Source organism: Budorcas taxicolor, chromosome 12 (genome assembly GCF_023091745.1).
Source record: "Budorcas taxicolor isolate Tak-1 chromosome 12, Takin1.1, whole genome shotgun sequence".
In the NCBI taxonomy this organism is placed as follows: Eukaryota; Metazoa; Chordata; class Mammalia; order Artiodactyla; family Bovidae; genus Budorcas; species Budorcas taxicolor.
This window is the reverse complement of record NC_068921.1, coordinates 77,219,181-77,238,921: the sequence shown is the minus strand read 5'-3', so window position 1 is coordinate 77,238,921 and position 19,741 is coordinate 77,219,181. Positions and strand designations below refer to the sequence as shown.

The 19,741-nt window shown below is 39.1% G+C and overlaps 1 protein-coding gene across 1 annotated transcript in view; it reads right to left on the bottom strand.

Moving 5' to 3' along the window:
- The window catches only part of PCCA (propionyl-CoA carboxylase subunit alpha), a 381,652-nt gene that overhangs the window by 137,377 nt on the left and 224,534 nt on the right, over positions 1–19,741 (bottom strand). Inside the window, exon 18 of the mRNA XM_052649967.1 lies at positions 17,100–17,208. Coding sequence (XP_052505927.1) covers positions 17,100–17,208 — 109 coding nt within the window. The remainder of the gene's footprint in view (positions 1–17,099; positions 17,209–19,741) is intronic.

Sequence of the window (19,741 nt, the reverse complement as noted above, 5' to 3'; positions counted from 1 at the left end):
ATTATTGTTTGTTTTTTTTTCATTATTGTTTTAAGTAGATATTTTTCAGTGTACCATTTTAAATCCCTTGATGGTTCATACACTATTTTTTAAAGCTATTTTCTTAGTGGTTACCTTAGGGATTACAATTTGCACCTTATATTTAAACACTATAGTATGGATTAATGCTAGTCATTCAGTCATGTCTGACTCTGAGATCCCATAAACTGCAGCCTGCCAGGCTCCTCTGTCCACGGGACTCTCCAGGCAAGAATACTGGAGTGGGTAGCCATTCCCTTCTCCAGGGGATCTTCCTGACCCAGGGATGTGTCTCTTGCATTGTAAGTGTGTCTCCTGCATTGCAGGCAGATTCTTTACCATCTGAGCCACCAGGGAAGCCCGGATTTATGCTAACTTAATTGCAAAAGCATACAGAAAATTTGCTGCAATTGATAGCTTTGTTTTCTCTACCATTTGCCTTCTTGTTGTCATACAAATTATATTTGTACATATGATACACCTGTAAACTCAGAATTAAAATTACTGCATTATGTAATTCTTTTAAATAAGAAAAAAGGGGAAAAGATATGACTAAAACTACATTTATACTGTCTTTTATATTTACTGACGTAGTAATCTTTAATCAGTGCTCTTTTTACTTCATACATATTTAAGTTTCTGTTAAATGTACTTTCATTTCACCTTGAAAAACTTCCTTTCATACTTTTTCTTGCATAGCTCTGCTAGCTTTGGTTTCTCTTATTTGTTTTTAAAGTCTTAAAGTCTCCTTCATGTTTAAAAGTTTGTTTTGCTGGATACAAAATTCTTTGTTGACATTTATTTTTAATTCTTCAGCACTTTATATATACCATCCCATTCTCTTTTGGACACCTTGATATCTGATGAAGTGGGAGCCCTTAATCTTATTGAGGATCTCTTTTACATGATGAGTCCCTTTTCTCATGCTGCTTTTAAGATTCTTTTTGGTTTTTGACAGTTTGACTGTGATGTGTGCAGCTGTTGAGCTTTTTGAGGTTATTCTACCTTGGACTTTGTTAAGCTTACTGAATGTGTAGATTAATGTTTTTCATCAAATCTAGGATGTTTTCAGCTATGATTTCTTTAAACAGTCTTTCTGCTCCTTTATCTTTCTTCTTTTCTGCTTCTGGGACTCTCAGCATGTATGCTGAGATGTATGCCAGTACATCTCAGTGTCCCAAAGATCTCCAAGGCTCTGGTCATTCTTCTTCAGTTTTCTTTCTGTTCTTCACTTTGGATAATCTCAATTGATAGATCTTCAAATTTGCTGATTGTTTCTTCTGCCACTCAAGAAGAAACAATTATTGAATTCCCCAGTTCATTTTTCCACTGTAGGCACTGTACTTTCATCTCTAGAATTTTTATTTGCTTAAAAAAACCCATTTCTATATTTTAAAATATATATTTATTTATTTATTTGGCTGTGCCAGGCCTCAGCTGTGGCATGCAAACTTTTTGTTGTGGCATGCAGGACTCAGTTTCCTGACCAGAGGTCAAACCCAGGCCCGCTGGATTGGAAGGATGGCGTCTTAGCCACTAGGGAAGTACCAATTTCTATCTTTTTATTAATATTTTCTATTATGTGAGATATGGTTGCCATGATTTCCTTTAATTGCTCATACTGGACTTCCTTCAGTCCTTCAAACATATTTTTAATAGGTTATTTAAGGTCATTGCATAGTAAGTACAGGGTCTGGGCCCCTCTTGGGCAGTTTCTACTGAGTTTTCATCCTGTGAATGGGCCACACTTACAAGTTTATTTGAATGTCTTATAACCTTTTATTGAAAATTGGCACACCTGCAAATGAGATTCTCTCTCCTCACCAGGCCAATAAGTTCCCTAAAGTGCAGGAACTATTTTGTTATTACTCTAAGCCTAAGCATCTTATCACAATGAGTACCATTTGTTATTTTTGGAACAATCTAATAACTCTAATTCTGAAGGTAAAAAAATATCATCATTAAAATATATACTCAAGAATTTACTCTGATGAAAGTTAAGTGACCTTTGTAAAGCAGATGGTCAGGATACTGGTCATCTAAACCAGTGTTATATAGATTCAGGGTTGTTAGTTACAAATGAACATTCGGAGTATGAAATCAGTCTGACACACTGAGAAACCAGAAATTCAAAAAAAGCACTAAATCATAAGAAGATTTTTTTTAAGGTGGTTTAAAAGAAAAAAAAATAGGCAGCTTAATTCAGAGTTTATCCTATTGATTAATATGAAAACCTCAATGAGTGTAATAATGGAAGAAAAAGATACTTTAAACAGCTACTATATTAATATCTTTGGAAAAAAATGCATTCAAAGAATATGGCTACTAGTTGCTGCCTTTCCTTTTCTTATACATTTCTTAATATTTCTTAGAATATATCAAATTTCATAAAACTTATTCACAGAATAAATTTTACTGAAATTATTATTGGGATAAAGATAAAAAGCTAGCTCTATAAGTAGAAATTCAAACCTATTCAAACCAAAGAATCAAGATCTAAATAAACATAATGCATTTTCAATGTCCACTAACTATAATACACAGAGAGAATTTTTTTACTGAAAAATCATGAAACGTCTTCAAAAAACTTATTTTTCCAATTTGCACCAATTTCATTACTTTAAAATTTTTACTTAACTAATAAACCTCTCTAAACCACCTTTAAATCTTTTTTTTTTAAACAAGGCTGAACAAGTATATACAAATATTCTTCCATCACCTACAGAAAACTGCCTTACACAGATTGGCTCACTTGGGTTTTTAATAATAATTTTTGAACTATGAAAATTAATCATTTAAAATTTTGTTATGAATGTAGTGGTAGTGTTGATTTGCTTTCAGTTCCAAAATCAAGGATTTTACTATCCTATAAAACATATCCTGAGTTCAAAGTATTTAAGGGGGGTTAAACAAAATGCAAACATTTAATGCAACATTAAGCATATGAAATAAAAACTTGATTGCCAAAAGAAAGCATGCTACGCTGTTACCCTGGTGACAGGTTAAAAAAGGGATTGTGAGCTGAATAGCTGTATGATATGAAATTAAAATGTTTCACATTGAACAATCCAAAATGAATTGGGAAAGGTTAGAGTAGAGGAGAGAGAAATCAATTCTCCAATGGCAATGGGTGAATGGGAGAGAAGAATGAATAGGATTTGCCAGTGGGGTGCAACAGCTGCCAAATATTCCTGCAGCCAAAGAATCACAATAATACTGATGAAGTGTGCAAGAGCTTTTGGAATCATTGCAGGGAACAGAGACATTCTCCTGCAATAATGAGGCTATTCTGTCTTCCATTCAGCTCTTGTAGTAAAATGAAAAACAAAAAAAGAAAAATATTTTAAAATGTAACATTTAACAAAAAGCATATAAATATGGTATACTTTCCACTTAATATTTTGTGCCTAAATTCACATAGGTTTCTAAATCATCCAAGACACAGTCTTATTAAGAAACTGAAAATATTAGAGAGATATCAAAAAGTAAGGCAAGCTTAAAGGATGAAGACTGAATTAACATTTTCTTTCCTCTTGGTGCTTTTGCTTAATTAAAGAGATATTTCCAAAGGCACAATACAGCTGGGTATGCTTGTGAGTGTATACCCAAAGTACTATTTTTAATTATATAGTTATCAGACTATCAACTCCCTTGTCATAATGAAATGCCTATCTGAGAACAAAAATGAAAGAAGTATGATATAAGTTTTAATTTGTTGTCACAGATGGTGTAAATTTTAATAATTTGATATATCCTTTTAAATTCAGAAATAACTGAAAGAGTCAATATGCAGTGGCCAACAATATTGCTCTTCCTTGGGAATTGTTTACAAATGGCTAACTTTTTTCTGTTTCCTTTCCTAGTTTTACTTCATTGATTATGGTATTTCAAAACCTTAAACTTTTATTATCTAATTGAAAACTTAATGAGTGAATGAATTACAAAACTAAAATGAGGCAAGCACATTCTTATTTAATAGCAAGAAAAAAACAGATAATTGCATCTGTCAGGTAAAAAAAAAAAAAATCACTAAAAAATTGATTCTCCATTTTATCAGGAAACCAGATGAGGAAAGAAAATACTGTAGAAATGTAGACACAATGACTGCACTTCAAGTGAAAGTCCTTTCCCATTATGCTGCTGAGACTGAAAGTGAAACTGACGACAGGCTGTGCAGCCAGCCAAGATACTTGATACACATGTTCTGCTAAGCTGGAGTGCAAAGTGGCGGTTCTACTCTGACTCCGTACACCCAAAGTAATCCTCTACAAAAAGTGAACACTACATTTTTAAAAACCTGTCTGATTGGAGTCTTTTCATCAGTATTTTCACAGGCCAAAGTGAAAGTGTTCCTTCTCCCACATCTTTAACTTCTGCTCAGATATCAAGAGAGAAAATAGAGAGTTTAAGTAGAAACCATAAAGAAGAGGATCTGCCCCAGATTCAGTTAGGATCAGAACTGCAAAAGATTTCAGGAGGAGGACTCATCCAATCCACCACCACCATCTCTCAGAGGAGGAAACTGAAGTCAAAAGTTGAAACATTTTACACAAAGAGTTGTACCACCTTGATACTCAATAGTGGCGCTGAGATCACACTTCTGACTCCGGACACCTGACCCAGTGCTGGTCCCACCATACCAAGAGCTGTGACATTTCACTGCCAGATGAAGGAGCCAAAAGAACCAAAGATGGAACAATTTTCCTAGCCTGAGTGACTCAATAGAATAAGCAAGTTACATGAAACTGTGTACATGACTACAGGGTTGAACAGATGTAGGCTGCACCATCACACTCTGTACTGCCAGGGACCACCAATACAACATAACCTATTTAATTCCCAGATTTATCAATCCTATCCTATCTGAGCAAGATTTTCTATTGCCGGGAGCCAGTGTGAGGAACTCCACCCATGGCAAAGGTCATGAGGAAGGAGGCTTCGGCATACGCAAAGGCGTGATGATCAAGCCTCAGGAAACCCCCTGTTCCCGAGCATCTACCCCCCAAACCAGAGTCTACCTACTTTACTGTTTCATGCTCTCACCTATACCTCTGACTTTACGGGGGGCTGACCCCCCATTACCTCTCTCGGAGAAGGAGTTAACTTACAGCTCCAAGTCAATAAAAATTCCTGGGAGTGACAAGAGTGTTTCAACTTAGGAACTCCTCTGAAGGTTACTAGCCTGCCTGTACAGGTTCGTCCGGCCACATGTGATTGTTTACAGCCTCCCAACCATGAGAGGCACGAGATGTTTTAGATTTACTAAAGGCAAACTCTTTTGGGAAGTTAGAAATATTTGGTATAGTGGGTTGGTTAGGAATTATATTGGTGAAGGGTTTTTCATTTGTTGTGCCAATAATTGCTGCTAATTCCCTGCCCGGGCTGTAACAAGGGTGTCTCAGGTCAAACCTCTCTTCTGGCAGACTAGCTTGTGTCACAAGATTATCCATACTCCTGCCAAGCACATGATTGTTTGCTAAGTTGCTAAGTCGCTCAGTCGTGTCCAACTCTTTGCAACCCCAGTCCACCAAGCTTCCCTGTTCTTCACACCCTGAACTGCAGCACACCAAGCTTCACTGTCCTTCACTATCTCCCTCAGTTTGCTCAAACTCATGTTGATTCAGTCAGTGATGCCATCCAACCATCTCATCCTCTGTTGCCCCCTTCTCCTCTTACCCTCAAACTTTCCCAGCATCAGGGTCTTTTCCAGTCAGTTCCTCCCATCATTGGCCAAAGTATCAGAGATTCAGCTTCTGCGTAAGTCCTTCCAATGAACACCCAGGACTGATCTCCTTTAGGATGCACTGGTTGGATCTCCTTGCAGTCCAAGGGACTCTCAAGAGTCTTCTCCATCACCACAGTTCAAAAGCATCAATTCTTCGAAGCTCAGCTTTCTTTATGGTCCCACTGTCACAACCATACATGACTACTGGAAAAACCACAGCTTTGACTATATGGACCTTGGTCGGCAAAGTGATGGCTCTCTTTCCTTGAACCCTCATCAGTTTAACTTAACTACTACTTCCCACTCAACATTCCTGAAAACTACCTTTCAAGGTCTCCTATGACCTCCACATTGTGAAACTCAGCAGTCGACAGTCTTTCTCGTAAGTGATGTAATTCAGTTGAACACTCCGACCTTCCCTTGGCTCTCTGAACGCCATGCCTGCCTACTTTCCCACCCTTGTCCTCTGCTCTTCCTTCTCAGTCTCCTTCGCTGGATCCATCTGATCTTCCTGACTCGTCAACATGGAGTGTCCCAGGGTAGGCCTGGGACCTCTGCTTCCAGCTGGTCTCCCAGCTTCCACTCTTATCCCTCTTGAGGCGTTTATGATACTGTGGGCCCAATGATCGTGTGGCATATCAAGCTCTGCTTTGTCAAAACCCCGCAAGGTCTCCCCATTGCTCAAAGGTTTAAACGTCTAAGGCCTGTGACTACCTAACAAGACTCCCTCTCTACTACTCTATGGCTTGCTTCCTCCTCTCAAGCAAGAGTATCTGCCTTCTTGCTCTTTCTCAAACAGGCTTGACTTCGGGTGCTTTGCATTTGCTGTCTCCTCTCATCAGAGGATCTTGCCTCCGGATAATCACATGACTCACTTCTTTCTGCCTTTAGGGCTTTGCTCTAATGTTAATCTTCCCATCCTGCTAATCCATCCTGCCATCTACTTCTCTGCAACCAAATTAAAACTGCCAACTACCCCACCATCCACCCCCAGGATGCTCTACAACCCCTCCTCCCTGTTTTGCTTTTCACCAAAATATTTATCATCATTTGATGCCCTACATCTGTTTTGTCTGCCTACCTTCCACTTAAATGTAAGCTCAGTGGAGGCAGGATTTTTTTTTTTTTATCATTTTGTTCCCTGCTAAATTCTCTAAATTTTCAAACTCAATTCTCGTAATGATCAATAGGTAATTTTCAAAGACATATGGTTGTATTTAATATCCATATCTGATTTTATTATTCAATAAGGAATGGAAGGGTACATCTTTAACAAAAAAAATTTCAAATCAATAGCTAACATACCTGTTGATGTTGAAAAACTAAAGGTATTTGAGTTACTCAGGAATCAAACAAGTATATATCATTTCCACTACCTTTGAAATAAAATTCGTATCATTACAGATAAAAAGAAAAGAAAATCGGGAGGGATAGCTGAAAGTTAATGGTCATCATGTTAAGTAGTTTATATCTCACTTGACATTGACAAACACTTGAAGCACCACTATTATCCTCACATTATAGGTGAGGAAACAAAGTCCAGGAGAGGCAAAATGATTTATCCTACAATAGCAGCTGGAGATAGCAAAACCAGGGAGAAATCCAACTCTCTGGCACAAAAGCCTGTGCTCTTAAACTTGAAACTATACGGGCAGTGCTAGCCAGGAGAACGTGACAAGAAAAACAAGTAGTATAACCTATACAAAGGCAGGCAGGGAGTTATTATTAGAAAATGTAAAGTGGTTACTTTAGCTAATTCAGTTCAGTTCAGTTGCTCAGTCATGTCCGACTCTTTGTGACCCCATGAATTGCAGCATGCCAGGCTTCCCTGTCCATCACCAACTCCCAAAGTTCACTCAGACTCACGTCCATCGAGTCAGTGATGCCATCCAGCCATCTCATCCTCGGTCGTCCCCTTCTTTTCCTGCCCGCAATCCCTCCCAGCATCAGAGTGTTTTCCAATGAGGCAACTCTTTGCGTGAGGTGGCCAAAGTACTGGAGTTTCAGCTTCAGCATCAGTCCTTCCAATGAATATCCAGGACTGATCTCCTTTAGGATGGACTGGTTGGATCTCCTTGGAGTCCAAGGGATTCTCAAAAGTCTTCTCCAACACCATAATTCAAAAGCATCAATTCTTTGGCACTCAGCCTTCTTCACAGTCCAACTCTCACATCCATACATGACCACTGGAAAAACCACAGCCTTGACTAGATGGACCTTTGTTGGCAAAGTAATGTCTCTGCTTCTTAATATGCTATCTAGGCTGGTCATAACTTTTCTTCCAAGGAGTAAGGATCTTTTAATTTCATGGCTGCAGTCACCATCCGCAGTGATTTTGGAGCCCAAAAAAATAAAAGTCTGACACTGTTTCCACTGTTTCCCCATCTATTTCCCATGAAGTGATGGGACCAGATGCCATGATCTTCGTTTTCTGAATGTTGAGCTTTAAGCCAACTTTTTCGCTCTCCTCTTTCACTTTCATCAAGAGGCTTTTTAGTTCCTCTTCACTTTCTGCCATAAGCATGGTGTCATCTGCATATCTGAGTTATTGATATTTCTCCTGACAATCTGATTCCAGCTTGTGTTTCTTCCAGTCCAGCATTTCTCATGATGTACTCTGCATATAAGTTAAATAAGCAGGGTGACAATATACAGCCTTGACGTACTCCTTTTCCTCTTTGGAACCAGTCTGTAGTTCCACGTCCAGTTCTAACGGTTGCTTCCTGACCTGCATATAGGTTTCTCAAGAGGCAGGTCAGGTGGTCTGGTATTCCTCTTTCAGAATTTTCCACAGGTTATTGTGATCCACATAGTCAAAGGCTTTGGCATAGTCAAGAAAGCAGAAATAGATGTTTTTCTGGAACTCTCTTGCTTTTTCCATGATCCAGTGGATGCTGGCAATTTGATCTCTAGTTCCTCTGCCTTTTCTACATCCAGCTTGAACATCTAGAAGTTCACGGTTCACATATTGCTGAAGCCTGGCTTGGAGAATTTTGAGCATTACTTTACTAGCATGTGAGATGAGTGCGATTGTGCAGTAGTTTGAGCATTCTTTGGCATTGCCTTTCTTTGGGATTGGAATGAAAACTGACCTTTTCCAGTCCTGTGGCCACTGCTGAGTTTTCCAAATTTGCTGGCATATTGAGTGCAGTACTTTCACAGCATCATCTTTCAGGATTTGAAATAGCTCTACTGGAATTCCATCACCTCCACTAGCTTTGTTTGTAGTGATGCTTCCTAAGGCCCACTTGACTTCACATTCCAGGATGTCTGATTCTAGATGAGTGATCACACCATCATGATTATCTTGGTCTTGAACATCTTTTTTGCACAGTTCTTCTGTGTATTCTTACCACCTCTTCTTAATATCTCCTGCTTCTGTTAGGTCCATACCATTTCTGTCCTTTATTGAGCCCCTCTTTGCATGAAATGTTCCCTTGGTATTTCTAATTTTCTTGAAGAGATTTCTAGTCTTTCCCATTCTGTTGTTTTCCTCTATTTCTTTGCATTGATCACTGAAGAAGGCTTTCTTATCTCTTCTTGCTATTCTTTGGAACTCTGTATTCAGATGCTTATATCTTTCCTTTTTCTCCTTTGCCTTTCGCCTCTCTTCTTTTCACAGCTATGTGTAAGGCCTCCCCAGACAGCCATTTTGCTTTTTTGCATTTCTTTTCCATGGGGATGGTCTTGATCCCTGTCTCCTGTACAATATCACGAACCTCAGTCCATAGTTCATCAGGCACTCTATCTATCAGATCTAGTCCCTTAAATCTATTTCTCACTTCCACTGTATAATCATAAGGGATTTGATTTAGGTCATACCTGAATGGTCTAGTGGTTTTCCCTACTTTCTTCAAATTAAGTCTGAATTTGGTAATAAGCAGTTCATGATCTGAGCCACAGTCAGCTCCTGGTCTTGTTTTTGTTGACTGTATAGAGCTTCTCCATCTTTGGCTGCATAGAATATAATCAATCTGATTTCGGTTGATTACCCAACATCTATTTCACGTCAAGCCCCAGGCAATCATGATAATCCATTTCCCGTTGCAGTGATAGGTTTAGGAACAGGATGAGTTCTCCCTGGTCAATGAGAATCGAGACGCAGCTGCTTGGGTAACATCCAGGAGAGGTTTCCTCACATCCTAGAGACAGACATTATCTTGATTTGACTCCTGGAACTTCTACAACTGCCGTGCCATCACAGCCGCCTGACCAAGCCCAGGCACACAGGAAAGCAGGGCTAAGGAACTACCAACAAGCAGCGCCAGTAGATGTGTGTACTGAGCCTCGTCCTTCCATTCTCGGAGCCTCCTGCTCAATGTGAGATGTGTCCGTTTGAATCAGGCTTTATTACTTAAATCCAAAAGCATCCCAGTGATTCAGGAGGTTCTATGACTGCTCCTTTTGAAATCACGTAAAAAGTGACTGCAATGGTGGAGCTGGACCTGAACCAGTGTAAAGTGAGAGGAGCGTCAAAGTGCAGAAAGGGGAACTCTGCCCTGTGAACAACATCTGAATCTCACTGACTCAATGGACATGAGTTTGAGCAAACTCTGGGAGACAGTGAAGGACAAGAAAGCCTGGTGTGCTGCCATGCACTGGGGTCACAAAGAGTTGGACACAACTGAGCAACTGAACAACAAGGAAAACAGGCATTCTGATCAAAACTAAATGAAAGACTTCTGAAAGAAACTATTTTCTTTACTAGTTTCTCCTCCAATCATTAGCAGATAGTGAAACCAATTACGATACTAAACCACAATGCCAACAAGATCATTTCATCTTCGAATAACATGAAGCGATTATTCAATCCAACTTTTAATGCTTCACTTCTGTCAAGACAAATGTTTAGGAAAAGAAGGATTACAAAGCAAAATAATTCCATATTAAGACAGTATTTATGCAAAAACTTAATTTGCTTTATTACGCAAAGCAAAACTGTTATGTGTCTCTGACATTAACTTTACTCTCTTGCTAAAATGCACTATCTTTTTACTATCCAAATAGTAGGGGCAAATATTATTAAATTTTTTTCCAGGTCATAATGATGAAAGAATACCATCCATGGAGAAACTGGGAAAATAAGAACAGCAGCCAAAACAAGCAACACAAAGGAAGTGCTGCAGGCTACTGGGTTTGGAGGCAAAACAGCTCCATGACGGAGCCACACGCAGCCACACCTGGAGGCCAACTCCGGTCTCCATTACCCAGGCCACAGTGAAAACAAGACTGTGAAGCCTAAATGGGAACAGCCAACCAGCTTACATCAACTCTCGTGTCGGGGACCTCTTCAGCAAATAAGCCAACACAATTTCAATTCACTTTGCCTAACCAAGATTATGCTTTGTCTAAAAGACTGGTACAAACGTTATAGGTCTTTGCTGCTAGGGTGGAAGCAACTTTACAATAAACGGGTCTATTTAATAAATGGCAAGCTCAATAGAAACTCAGCAAAAATAATGTTATTTTGGTAGTATGTCCACAATTATCTACATAACCGAAATTTTGGCTTAAATATTTCATAAACATAATTTTTTTTCCAACTTCTAAAGGGTAGTGAGAGAGTTACTCACTCAGTCATGTCTAACTCTTTGAGACCCTATGGACTGTAGTGCACCAGGCTCCTCTGTCCATGGGATTCTCCAGGCAGGAATCCTGGAGTGGATTGCCATGCCCTCCTCCATGGGATCTTCCTGACCCAGGGATCGAACCTGGATCTCCTGCATTACAGGCAGATTCTTTACCATCTGAGCCACCAGGGAAGTTCAAAGGGTAGTGAACTCAATAGCAATATAACAGGAGGAGGAGTCTAGGAAGATGACAGAACAGGTAGAAAGCACCAAGAGTCTGTCTCCCCACCTAGACAACAATCACACTGGTAGAATCTGTCTAACAGAACTGAGAGTTCCCAACTTTGTAACTTTCAGAAGGCGGTTCAGGTAGTAAATCGTGATAACTTCTGGTCAACTTCAGCTTTACAGTAGCAGCTCCCCATCCCCCTACCCTCAAGCTGCCCAGCAGGCAACTGTGGGTGTGTTCACTGAAGTAGCTTGCACACAGCTTGTGGAAGCCGGGGTGGGCACAAATGGACCCTGTCCTTGAAATACTGAGGATCTGAGCTCTGAACTCATAACTGCTGCTTCTGACCACGGAGGAGCAGACAGAGAAGCGGGTAGCCATTGTTACTGCACCTCCAGCATTGCTGCAAGCCCCTCCCCCTCTGGCTGGAATGACTTCCAGGAGATTTAAAGGTATAGCATATCCCTAACCGCCAGCCCCCTTCATTTTTTTCTTTTTTCCCTTTTTCAAGAGCTAGGCCTTAAAGGCTAAGATATTCTAAAACAACTGTACATACAAAGAAAACTGGCAAGTGACTGCACACGCCCAGGGAAAGTCTAAGAAAAGACCTGAGAAGAATTTAAGTTTACATCTTGGCCTGATCCTTGGCACAGAGACAGTCTGCAACAATCAAAACAACAAAATGAAAAAGACAATAATGAAAACCACTAAACCTTGGGGAAGAAGGAGAATCTAATTTTCAAAGTCATCACATTATTAGATTAAAATGTTCAATTCTCAACCAAAAAATCAGAAGTCATACAAATGAACAGGCAAGTATGGCCAACTCAAAGAGGAAAAAAAAAATCAACAGATTTATCCCTGATAAAGACCTAATGGCAGATATAATAGAAAAAGACTTTAAAACAACTGTCTTAAAGATGCTAAACGAACTAAAGGGGGAAAAAGTCAAGAAAACAATGTGTAAGCAAAATAAAAGTATCAATAAAGAGACAGAAAACCTAAAAAGAAATGAAAAAGAAATTCTGGAGCTGAAAAGTACAATAATTGAAACGAAAAACTCACTTGAGTAATTCAAAGGTGGATCTGAGCAGTCAGAAGGGAAAAAAAAATCAGTCAGTATGAAGATAGGACAACAGAAATATCAAGTCTGAAGAACAGAAAGAAAAAAGATGGTTTAAGAAAAGTGAACAGAACCTAAGGGTCCCATGGAGACACCACCAAGTAGACCAAGATACACACCGTGAGAGTCCCAGCAGGAGAGAAAGACACAAAGAGAATATCTGAAGAAACAGTGACCAAGAACGCCCTAGCCTTGATGACAGACATGAACGTACACATTCAAAAAGCTCAACAAACTCCAAAGATGAACTCAAAGACCCACAGTCAAACTTTCAAACGCTGACAACAAAATTGTGAAAGAGAGGGACGAATCTTCAAGTGAAAATAAGATTATCATGGAGAAAATAATAACAAATGAAGCAACTGACAAACAACTAATCTCAAAAATATACAAGCAACTTATGCAGCTCAATTCCAGAAAAATAAACGACCCAATCAAAAAATGGGCCAAAGAACTAAATAGACATTTCTCCAAAGAAGACATACGGATGGCTAACAAACACATGAAAAGATGCTCAACATCACTCATTATCAGAGAAATGCAAATCAAAACCACAATGAGGTACCACTTCATACCAGTCAGAATGGCTGCGATCCAAAAATCTGCAAGCAATAAATGCTGGAGAGGGTGTGGAGAAAAGGGAACCTTCCTACACTGTTGGTGGGAATGCAAACTAGTACAGCCACTATGGAGTGTGGAGATTCCTTAAAAAATTGCAAACAGAACTACCTTACGACCCAGCAATCCCACTGCTGGGCATACACACTGAGGAAACCAGAATTGAAAGAGACACATGTACCCCAATGTTCATCGCAGCACTGTTTAGAATAGCCAGGACATGGAAACAACCTAGATGTCCATCAGCAGATGAATGGATAAGAAAGCTGTGGTACATATACACAATGGAGTATTACTCAGCCGTTAAAAAGAATTCATTTGAATCAGTTCTGATGAGATGGATGAAACTGGAGCCGATTATACAGAGTGAAGTAAGCCAGAAAGAAAAACACCAATACAGTATACTAACACATATATATGGAATTTAGAAAGATGGCAGTGATGACCCTGTATGCAAGACAGGAAAAAAGACACAGCTGTGTATAACGGACTTTTGGACTCAGAGGGAGAGGGAGAGGGTGGGATGATTTGGGAGAATGGCATTCTATCATGTATACTATCACGTAAGAATTGAATCGCCAGTCTATGTCTGACACAGGATACAGCCTGCTTGGGGCTGGTGCATGGGGATGACCCACAGAGATGTTATGGGGAGGGAGGTGGGAGGGGGGTTCATGTTTGGGAACACATGTAAGAATTAAAGATTTTAAAATTAAAAAAAAAAAAAAGAATCCATGCACACACATAGCTTTAAATATAATTAACAGAAACAATGAAAAGTTGAAGTAGCAAGCTAAGTGTTCAACTTAAGAAAATAAAACAGCATAAGATATAAAAAAAAAAAAAAAAAGATTATCAGCAGATTTCTCATCAGAAACTCTGGAGGCCAAAGAGAGTAGGCTGATATATTCAAACTGCTAAAAGAAAAAGAAAATTGTCAACCAGGAATTCTAAATCCAGGAAAATATCCTTCAAAGGTGAGGGAGCAGTTAATATCTTCCCAGATAAAACAAAAGCTAAAAATAAAAAATAAATAAATAAATAAGAGAAAAAAAAAGAAAAGGAAAAAAAAAAAAACAAAAGCTGAGGGAGTCTATGACAACTAGACCTGCCCTGCAAAAAAAAAATGCTAAAAGAAGTCCCACAGAGTGGAATGAAGACACTAGACAGTACCAAAAAGCCACCTGAAGAAATAAATATCTCAGTAAAGGGAAATACATGGACAATCATAAAAGCTAGTATTAGTGCAACAATGCTTGTAACTTCACTTTTTTGTTCTCTACATGATTTAAGGACCTAATACATTTAAAAATTACTAAAGTGAAAGATAATATCATTTTAGCTTTTCCCATGAGCCGACTCATTAGAAAAGACCCTGATGCTGGGAAAGAAGGCAGAAGAAGGGGATGACAGAGGACAAGATGATTGGAAGGCATCACTGACTCAACAGACTTGAGTTTGAGCAAGCTCTGTGAGATGGTGAAAGACAGGGAAGCCTGGCATGCTGCAGTCCAATGGGTCACAAAGAGTCGGACACAAATGAGCAACTAAACAACATCTTTCAAAAATCACTAGAGTGGAAAAAAAAAATCACTGAAGTGAAAGCTAGTATCATTTTATCTTTGTTTTGCAACTCCATGCTTTGTGTTCTATATAATTTAAGAGGCTAATGCATTTAAAATAATTATTGGTTTATAGTTTCAGACCTAGACTGTATAAGGGTGTAATTCTTTGACGTTAACACCTGTGCCCAGGCAATCACCTGACCTTTATTCTGTCTTTTATACTTCTGTTCTTTCTATAAATTTCCAATAAAGGAAATTATACACTGTATTGTCTACTTTAACTGATTTCTTTCTCTTAGTATGATTTTCTTTTTAGGTTTATGCATGTAGATACATGTATCAATACTGCATTTCTTTTTATTGCTAAGTAGTCCAACTACAATCAGGTACCACACCTCACTCCAGTCAGAATGACCATCATTAAAAAAAAAATCTATAAATAACAAATACTGAAAAGGAAGTGATGAAAACGTAACCCTTTCACATTCTTGTTGGGAATGTGCAAGTTGGTACAGCTACATGGAACACAGTGTGGAAGTCCCAGAAAAAACTAAAAACAGAACTACCATGTGATCCAGCAATCCCACTCCTGGCATATATCCAGACAAAACTATAATTCAAAAAGATGCATGCGCCCCTGAGTTCACAGTAGCACTGTTCACAATCAACAGCATGTGGAAGCATTCATCTGTCCAGATGAATCGATCAAGATGTGGTATACACACACATACACACACACACACACACACACGCACGCAAGCGTACGTGCACACACAGGGGCGCACACACACAGACACACACACTGGACTATTACTCAGCCATAAAAAAGAATGAAATAATGCCATCTGCAGCAACATAAATGAAACTAGAGATTATTATACTAAGTAAATCAGAATGAGAAACACAAATACCGTATAATATCACTTATTTATGAACCTATCTAATGAAACAGAAACAGATTCAAACACAGAGTACAGACTTGTGGCTGCCAAGGGGGAAGGGATTGGGGAGGGAAGGAGTGGGAGGCTGGGGTTAGGTTAGCAGGTGTCAGCTTTTATACATAGGATGGATAAACAATAAAGTCCTACTGTATAGCACATGGAAATATATTCAATATTCTATAATGGAAAAGAATAGTTAAAAAGAATGATATATATGTGTATAATATATATAACTAAATCACTGTATACCACAGAAATTATCACAACATTGTAAATCAACTAAACTTCAATGAAAAAGTAACAAAAGAAAAGAGATTTTCTCAGTAAAACAACATTAGCCATAAATATACACCCTAAGCCAAATTTTGTTTTCCTTCTACCTAATTCTTCAGGGGTAATCTGAATTTCTGTTCTGTGCCCTTCAGACCTGCTCGGTCACCTGTCATCTTTTTTCTTTTATTTTAATCATTAATCTTCCTCTTGAAAGTGAAAGTGAAGCTGCTCAGTCGTGTCGGACTCTTTGCGATCCCATGGACTATATACATTTCATGGAATTCTCCAGGCTAGTATACTGGAGTGGGTAGCCTTTCCCTTCTCCAGGGGACCTTCCCAACCTAGGGATCAAACCCAGGTCTCCTGCATTACAGGTGGATTCTTTACCAGCTGAGCCACAAGAGAAGCCCAAGAATACTGGAGTGGGTATCCTATCCCTTCTCCAGCAGATCTTCCCGACCCAAGAATCGAATCAGGGTCTCCTGCATTGCAGGCAGCTTCTTTACCAACTGAACAACCAGGGAAGCCCCTTCCTCTTGAGGAAAAGCAAAAAGAAAAGGAGTTGATATAACACAATTTTATTACCTGTCTCACTCCAACAAGTAATGGATAGTACTTGCTAATGCAGGATTACTCTAGTAGGTACACAGATATTCATAATAAATAATCCTGTCACTCAGAAGCATGAATGGCGCAATGATTTTGTTTTATTTGCCCCGGTATAAAGCAGGTTTTCCCTTTTGCTTATTAGGTTATTAGGAAGCAAAAAGGTACACTTAGGGTTCACAAATAACTAACTCAATCTGCTGTTAATTCTTTCTTGTTTCTTATAAACATATTTTTAACTGTTCAGATTATTTCCTATGTTTTAGTACTATCCCCCTTCTCAATACATTTTTTAAGATCAACAGAGTAAGAAAACAGAAGTAATAAATAAAAACTATTTGAACGGATTTCCTATAAGATTTCAGAGTACCTTCCTCAATGTTGTCCAAGTTTTTCTGCTCATTTATTCTGTTTTAAATGGTTTCACGTACCTTGAATTTCCATGGTCTTGAAAATGCTGTGCTCTTAATTGGGATGCCACAAACAAGGATGACGCTATTGCCAGGAACTGGTTTCTCTCAGTCTCTGTTAACTGGTGTCCTGAGGGAAATCAGCCAATCACGTACATAATGTTAACATCTTTCCTTCTGTATTACAGAACTGGTAGTCATTCAAACAAGCATTTCACCAAATGTCTATTATGGAGCTAGTGCTGTACCAGGGACTGGGCTGTGCCAGGGGAAAGGAGGGAGCAAGATTATTTAAATACAACAAAAACCCCTGCTCACCGCAAGCTTGTAGTCTAATTTGGGAAAGAAGATGTTAAACAGATACACAGAACAAAACAATTATCAAAAAAAAAGAAACTATTGACACAGATCTCTAGGAAAACCTGAGGGCTCCTCACAGGTGCTTCCGTTTATCAATCCCTACCCCAATTTTACTTCTAAGGAGAGAGAAGATAAAGTGAGGAAAAGGTGTGTTGTCAGTCAAGGACAGTGACTGGGCCATGTTTTCTAATATGAGGAATGAAAAGAAAATAAGTATGCGACTGTCTCGGCTCTAAAATCCCAGTCATGGTTTAAATCCCAGTTAACCAACCAACTGACCAACTAACCAACCAATTTCTCTCTCCCTCTCGAATTCACTCTTCTTACCATCATACAGCTGGACCTGGAGGCAGAGGCCTCACCTGACAGCCGGGGGAAGATGCCCCGGTCTGGCTGGGTGTGGCTCATGGGGGAATCTGCTCTATGCGCAGAAATTCCTCACGAAGTGTGAGAGTCAAGGCAGGATTGGCTGCTCCAGGGTCTCCCGGGGCTAACATACCCCTGTGAGTGCCCTGTATCCTCACCACAGTGTCTAACACCATCTATTTACCACAGTGCTGTACAAAGATGATAGAGTCCATCAGATGCTACAGCACAGGCAATCTGCGTGCTGGGCCATTTGCACTAAGATGCTACTTGTACAATTAAAAACAGAAAAAAACCAATCAGGTAGTTATTTAAATTTATCAGAAAGAAACGAAGCATTTTCAACATTAGGTCTTAAAAAAGTATTCAAAATATAAATGAGACTGAAACTATTCACAATTAGAATATAAAGACCCAATAATCCATTCCTCTTTGAGACAAACCTAGAAGCTCCATAATATGAAATCTATCAGAACCCTCGATGGCTTAATAAACCACATTCCTACAGGCTTTGAAAAGTTCCTAATCATACCCAACCCCCCTTCAGCAGTGATGGAAACATTCTACTTTTATTCTATTAAACTACCCTACATGAGGATTACAGAAATTTGGCTTGGTCTTCTCAAACACATACCATCTACAAGAGCAATTCTCAAAGTATGCCCTGGGGACGACAGGGAGTCCCCAAGAACCCTTTGGGAGTCTGCAAGGTCAAAACTATTTTCATAATAATGCTAGGATTTCTGTTTTTTCCCCCTTCTTGTTTTCTCAGGAGTATATGGTGGGGGTTCCCTGACCTAGGACATACAATGTGTGATGGTATCATTCCTCTGATGTCAACATATAATGGATTTATTATTGTTACTTTGAAAACAAATTAATAATTAATTTTAAAGCTCCTAAGTTTTAATTTATAATATGGAATTCTCCAGGCAAGAATACTGGATTGGGTTGCCATTTCCTTCTCCAGGGGGATCTTCCTGACCCAGGGATCAAACCCATATCTCTTGCACCTCCTGCATTGGCAGGTCGGTTCCCTACCACCAGTGCCACCGGGGAAGCCCAATTTACAATATGGCAAATATATAACCACAAAGGCTCTTTGGAGTATGAAGAGGACCAGTGCTTCTCAAACCTCACTGTGCATGAGAATCACCTGGATTAAAGCTCAGATTTCCATGCTCTACCTGTGGCGCATGATTGGTAGTTAGCCTGAGGTGGGGCCCAGTAATCTTTATTTCTATTAATAACAAGCTCCAGAGTGATGCTGAAGTTACATGTCTCCTGATCTCATTTGAATAGAAGCTGTTTTCAACTCATCTTTATCAAACTGTGTAACACAAACCACTTAGTAGTAGCTCATGAAACCAGTTTGTGGGTCAGACCAGCAATAAAACTTTTGAGAGCACTTTGCTCACACTATTATCTAGAGTGTGTGTATCCTAAGTCATGATGTAAAATACATTTATTACAGTGGTTAACAAAGTAGTCTCTTCTCTAGACACATCTGCATGTCATATATCACCAACAAAGGCGGGGGGGGAAGGCAAAACAAGGTATCATTAAGCTTTTAAATCACTTGGGTAGTAAGCCTTGTGAATCTAACTGGAATTACACAAAATCTGTGTACTAATCTGAGAAAGGCCAGCATTCATAAATGCCGAATCTCCCAAACAATAACTGATTTTTCCTCATGTGTTCAGATTGTGTTTTTTTTTTTTGGCAAGATTTTACAGTTGTCTTCATTAAGGTTCTGTCTTCACTACTGCATTTTCTCTATAATCTTTCAAGATACTATAGTGAATATGAAAAGATTGGAGTTTTTTTTTTCCATTTTTCTTTCAAGCTAGCTACCTGCAGTAACCTGCAGGATACTGAATCAGTGTTTCATTTGGTCTAATAAATTACCAGCTGCACCGACTCAGGCAATATTGAGA